Raw genomic sequence first — 6,000 nt, 5'->3', positions numbered from 1 at the left:
TCAAGGTACCAGTGGGAGTTGGTAGGCTTGTCGTAGATGTCAGTGGTTAGTTGGTCACCGGAGATGGACTTGGAGAGGTCCAGGAAAGGGAGGGAGATGTCCAAGATGGGCATGGGTGGTGTCTTGAACATAGATGGGGAGTTCCCGGACTAAGGGGGAATACTAAGGTATTCAGAGATGAGCTCAGTGGGACAGGAGCAGGCTGAGACAATGGGTCAGTCGGGGAAGTCAGGTTTATGAATTGGGTAGAAGGTAGAATCGGGCGGTGTGGGGTTCAGGGACTATGAGGTTAGATCGGCGGTCCCCAGAGGTGATGAGGTTGTGGATGGTCTGGGAGATGATGGATTGGTGCTGGGAGATGAGGTCATGGTTGAGGGGACAGTAGGAGGAGGTGTCTGCGATTTGGTGCCTGGCTTCATTGGTGTGGAGGTCAGTGCCTCAAACTACCACTGTGTTTCCCCCCCTCCTCCCTCACTCCGACCAAGGACATGCAGATCTGGGGCCTCCTTTATTGCCAAACCTTTACCACCTGACGGCTGGAGGAAGCACGCCTCATATTCCTCCTTTGGACCCTGCAACCACATGGGATAAATGTGGATTTCACCAGTTTCCTAATTTCCTCTCCGCCCACCTTATCCCAGTCCTAAGCCACCAACTCGGCTCTGCCCTCCTGACCTGTCCATCACCTTTCCCAAGTTCTGCTCCACTCTCCTCTTCAACCTATCACCTTTTTCCTCACCTTTATCTACCTATCGCATTCTCAGCTACCTTCGCCCCAAACCCACCCCGTCTTCCATTTATCTCTCAGCAACCCCAGCCCACAAGCCTTATTCCTGATGAAGGGCGAAAGGTCGATTCTCCTGCTCCTCGGATGCTGCCTGACCTGTTGTGCTTTTCCAGCACCACACTCTCGACTCTGATCTCCAGCATTTGTAGTCCTCCCTTTCTCCCAGTAACATAACCACAATGTTGCCATTTGCCGTATTGCGGAGTAGCATAGCATTTGTGAAAGATGTTAGCATGGAACAAGTGCAGGGTGTGCAAAAAGTGGTAACGTAGAAAGATATAAAGGCAATGTGTAGGCTGATACCATGTGTGGGATACGTGTCAAATGTCACAACTTAACTAGGACTTCACTGTTTCAAAAAGCAACATGGATTGCATAGCTACAAATTTACATCACTCAGTTTTCCCAAGTTGTCAAACTCTCCTGGTATTTCAGTTATGCAACATAAATGTGAGTTATTTTAGAGTTTGAAATGTGAACTGCTGGTATATGGGTTTGGGTCTGTGTGTACGAGAGTGTTTAATACTCAACTTGTCAGTCTTTTTGGAGGCATGCTTTTTTTAGACCCTTATAAGAGAGAATTCCATCAGACATGGGACATAGGAGCACAAGTTGGCCTTTCAGCCCATTGAGTCTGCTCCACCATTCAATTAGATCATGACTGATCTGGCAATCCTCAACTCCACCTTCCTGCCTTTGCCCCATAACTTACTGATCTCAGCCTTGCGTATTCTTAATGACCCAGCCTCACTGCCCTCTGTGGTAAAGACATCCATAGATTCACTACCTTCTGAGAGAAAGTAATTGCTTCTCACTTCTGTCTTAAGTGGACAACATACTTGATTTAGTGACTTAATGATGTTGCACCCTCTGTTTCTAGACTCTCCCAACAGGAGGAACAACCTCTCATTATTGATCTTGTCAAGTCCCCTAAGATTCTTATATGTTTCACCAATGTCTTCTCATTCTTCAGTACATGCCAACCTATTTAGCATCTCATAAAACCTAATAATGGGGACAATGAATAGGTGAAAATGGGTTGGCTGTTGAAAGCGGCCCATATCAAAACTGGGCCTGGGTATGGGGGTGGATAAAGGAAGATGTCCAGGCCTTAAAATTATTGAACAAGAGATTGAGTCCTGAAGACTGCAAAAAGTGAGGCTTATGTTGAGTTTAGCTGGAGCACTGCAGCAAGCCTGAGACAGATGTTGACCAGACAACATGGTGATGTGTTGAAGTGGCAGGCAACTGAAGGTTCATGGTCATTTTTGCGCGTGTTGTGTAGCAGTTGCCCAGTCGGCATTTCGTCTTCCTAGTGTAGAGACGACCACATTGTGAGTATAGAATACATAGACTAGATTGAGTAAAGTGCGGGGAAATCGCTGCTTCACCTGAAAGGTGTGTCTAAGGTCTTGAATAGTGAGGAGGGAGGAAGTAAAGGGCAGGTAATGCACCGTCTGTGATTGCAGAGGAAGGGGCTGTGGGGCTGTGGGATGTGTTAGAAATGGAGGAGAAGTGGACCAGGGTGTCCCTGAGGGAATGGTCTCTTGTAAAGGCTGAAAGGAGTGATATTTGTGTCTGGTGGTAATGTCCCATTGGAGGTGGTGGAAATGGCAACTTATGATCCTCTGGATGCAGATGCTGTTTGGTAAAAGGTGAGGACCAGGGAGACCTATTGGTGTTGTAGGAGGGGAGAGAAGGGCAAATGGCAGAAGTGAGTGGGACATGGCTGAGGGCCCTATCAACAATGGTGGCAAGGAATCCTCGGTTGAGGAAAAAGGTGGGCATTTATCAGGCCCCGCTGTGGAAGGTATCATCAGAACAGTTGTGACAGATACGGAGAAACTGGAAGAATGGAATGGAGTTTTTACAGAAGTAGAGACTGAGGATGTATAGTCTCTTGTTCTCTCCATTTTGAGAGGTTCCAGTTGTAGCATATTTGTCTGCCCATTTATTCATCTTCAGCTATGATATCATTGAATGACAGAGTAGACTCAAGGGGCTAAATGGTGTACTTCTGCTCCTATGTCTTATAGTCCTTGCTGGAGAAGTTTTTAAATGCATCTCTCAAGGAATAGGGGCATGTAATCCAACAATTTTTTGCCTTAATACCTTTTCCAAACCTTAAATCTCAAGGCCATTGATCGATTCTAACGGACTGAATCCAGTAGATTTATTCAGATAGTGAATGGTAAGAAATCTAATCCTTTCTTCCAATCCCATGAGTATTCATGATAATATAGCTTAACCATCAATGTGAACTGACTGTATTAACATACTTAACTTCAAATCTGCTTTCTCAGCCTCAATGAATAAAGTCAAACATCACACAACACCAGGTTACAGTCTGACAGGTTTATATGGAAGTACTAGCTAGTGTGCCCAAATAAACCTGTTGGACTATAACCTGTGTTGTGTGAGTTTTAACTTTGTCCACCCCAGTCCAACACCGGCACCTCCAAATCAATGAACAAAGACAAGTTAAATACTGCCACATCTCCATTTTAAACTAAAGGTTTGGTATTGTAACACAGGTCATGGACTTTGATTACTCATCATGCCAGTCACCACAAAGCAGAAGAACACCTGAAATTATTCCTGTAATTGTTACATCTCTTTAACTTCAGTTGGACATTTTGTGATTATGAACGAGGCTATGAATTATTCCTGATGAAGGGCTTTTGCCCGAAACGTTGATTTCGAAGCTCCTTGAATGCTGCCTGAACTGCTGTGCTCTTCCAGCACCACTAATCCAGAATATGAATTATACTTCAGCCAAATCATTACTGAGGAGTAAGTCAACAACACCTACAGGCAACTTCTTAACAATGTTCACTTTCACTATTCCAAACAGCAAATCAAATTGTAATTGAAAATAAAAACAGATATTGATGGAAAAACTCAGCAGGTCTCACTGAAATAACGCCACTGAAACCAATATCCTATCATTGCATCACCATTTATTTGCTGTGCATAGTATTTGACACTGGTCCAGTTCCCGCAGAGCCAGGTGTCAGAGAGAACAGATCCTCTGACACTCCTGTTGATATCTGTCAGCCAGGGCTCCCTGATTGGACCAGGTTAGCAGCTCCAATCAGGGAACTCATGTTCGATGAGGTGCGCCTGGCTGACCTCACTACAATCTCTACACCGGCAGCATCTGTGGTGTGAAAACGGACCCCTTCAGAATGGGAAAGGGCTGGAGTCTGACTAAGAGGCGTGGTGCCTGAGGATGTGTCCTGTGGGTGAAGGGTGCGGAAAGCTGGAAAGAGGCGGGATCTGTGTGGAGGTGCGGGAATTGGGAGTGAGTAGCTGGCTTATTAGATCAAGGGCGGGGTCTAAGATAGGAAAGGGGCGGGTATGTGTGTGAGGGGGTGGGGGGTCAATGTGGGGGCTGGACCCTTGGAAGGGGGCGGAGACAATCGTTGAGGGGCGGGGCCTGTGCTTGAACCGCAGGCTCAAATGAGTGAAGGGTGGGGTCAGCTGGGGATGGGCGGGGTCTGCGATGGAGAGGCGGGGACTGCTGGTGCGGGGTCGGCGAGGGGTGTGGCCACGCGCCGGGATTGTTTATAAATAAAGTTAAGCGAATGTCCCGCGAGGAACTCTCGCGAGAGTGAACGCGGTTATAAATAGAGGCGGTGGTTGGCGGGACGCGCGTAGTGAAGACGGTCAGAGCGGGACGTTAGAGTGCGCGGAAAAAAAAAAGCGGGCAGGCCCGAGGCAGAAACCGAAGGAAGAAAGCGTTGGACAGCTGCGGCCGACTTATCGAAAGCGACGACCGGGCGGGGTATCGCGTCACGGAACAGGCCGGACCCCGAGTCCTTTCTTTACCTTACCAGTCACCTTTCGCCCCCCCTCCCTGGGCGGGGGGCGGCTCCTCCGCCATGGCCAAAGTACAGGTGCTAAATGTGGTGGTCCTGGACAACCCTTCTCCTTTCAACAACCCCTTTCAGTTCGAGATCACCTTCGAGTGTATTGAGGACCTGCCGGATGGTGAGTGGGGGGATGGGCGGGTAGGGGATGGCAGCGCCCCCCCCCTCCCCGGGCTGTCAATCAGCGGCTCTGGCGCGCGCGCCTTTCTCTTGTTCGCCATCTCCTCGGATGCTGCCTGAACTGCTGTGCTCTTCCAGCACCACTAATCCAGAATCTGGTTTCCAGCATCTGCAGACATTGTTTTTACCTCTTTTGCTGCTGTTTGTCAGTTGCATCGCGCTCCTTTCGAGTTCTTTTATTTTTTTCTGGTTCTGCTGCACTTTCTCTGCGCGTCTTTCGTCTGCGTCCTCCACCGTTATTGATTCCGCTCTTTCCCTCCTTTTTACATGTAGTAAATTTTGCATTAAGTTCTCCTTTAATTCTGTTTTTGTTATGCTTTGCTTTTTCACCACCCTCCCCAACCAGATCTACCCTTTATTTTTTTTAATTCAATGTTTTTCTCCTTTTCCCCTTCCCCTTCAGATCTAGAATGGAAAATTATCTATGTGGGCTCTGCAGAGAGTGAGGAGCATGACCAAGTGTTGGACTCAGTTCTGGTGGGACCTGTCCCTGCTGGCCGTCACATGTTTGTGTTTCAGGTACAAGTGGGATGTATTTCCATTTTGTGGTGATGGGGGGGGAAAATGGTATGGTGATGTAGTAATGTACACTGTAATATTAGAATTGCCAACCCCTTCAGTCTCCTTGAGGGCTCATTTTGTGTAAGTGTCCATCATGCCTGGGGCCTGCATTGCTTTGACTGGCTTGCTTCCAGGTTTGTCCTTCTGATTTTCTGGCATTTCTGTTCTTGCAACTTAGCACCAAGGTGCAGTCAGAACTGGATATCTTTTCCAGTACTAACAAAAACTTCAGTAAGGTGTTTGACAAGGTTCCCCATAGAAGACTGATTAGCAAGGTTAGATCTCATGGAATACAGGGCGAATTAGCCATTTGGATACAGAACTGGCTCAAAGGTACAAGACAGATGGTGGTGGAGGGTTGTTTTTCAGACTGGAGTCTTGTGACCAGTGGAGTGCTGCAAGGATTGGTGCTGGGCTCTCTACTGTTGTGAAACTTGAAAGGGTTCAGAAAAGATTTACAAGGATGTTGCCAGGGTTGGAGGATTTGAGCTATGAGGAGAGGCTGAACAGGCTGGGGCTGTTTTCCCTGGAGCGTCGGAGGCTGAGGAGTAACCTTATAGAGGTTTACAACATGGAGGGGCGTGGATAGGACAAATAGAC

At 47.6% G+C, this 6,000-nt stretch overlaps 1 protein-coding gene across 1 annotated transcript in view; it reads left to right on the top strand.

Moving 5' to 3' along the window:
• Positions 1-4,426: 4,426 nt before the first annotated feature.
• The window catches only part of asf1bb (anti-silencing function 1Bb histone chaperone), a 28,690-nt gene continuing 27,116 nt past the window's right edge, over positions 4,427-6,000 (top strand). The window contains exons 1-2 of the mRNA XM_072564078.1: positions 4,427-4,780; positions 5,243-5,358. Coding sequence (XP_072420179.1) covers positions 4,672-4,780; positions 5,243-5,358 — 225 coding nt within the window. The 5' untranslated portion in view covers positions 4,427-4,671. The remainder of the gene's footprint in view (positions 4,781-5,242; positions 5,359-6,000) is intronic.

Source organism: Chiloscyllium punctatum, chromosome 46, assembly GCF_047496795.1.
Source record: "Chiloscyllium punctatum isolate Juve2018m chromosome 46, sChiPun1.3, whole genome shotgun sequence".
NCBI lineage: Eukaryota > Metazoa > Chordata > Chondrichthyes > Orectolobiformes > Hemiscylliidae > Chiloscyllium > Chiloscyllium punctatum.
Note: the sequence above shows the minus strand (reverse complement) of the source record. Positions and strands in the feature narration are given on the sequence as shown.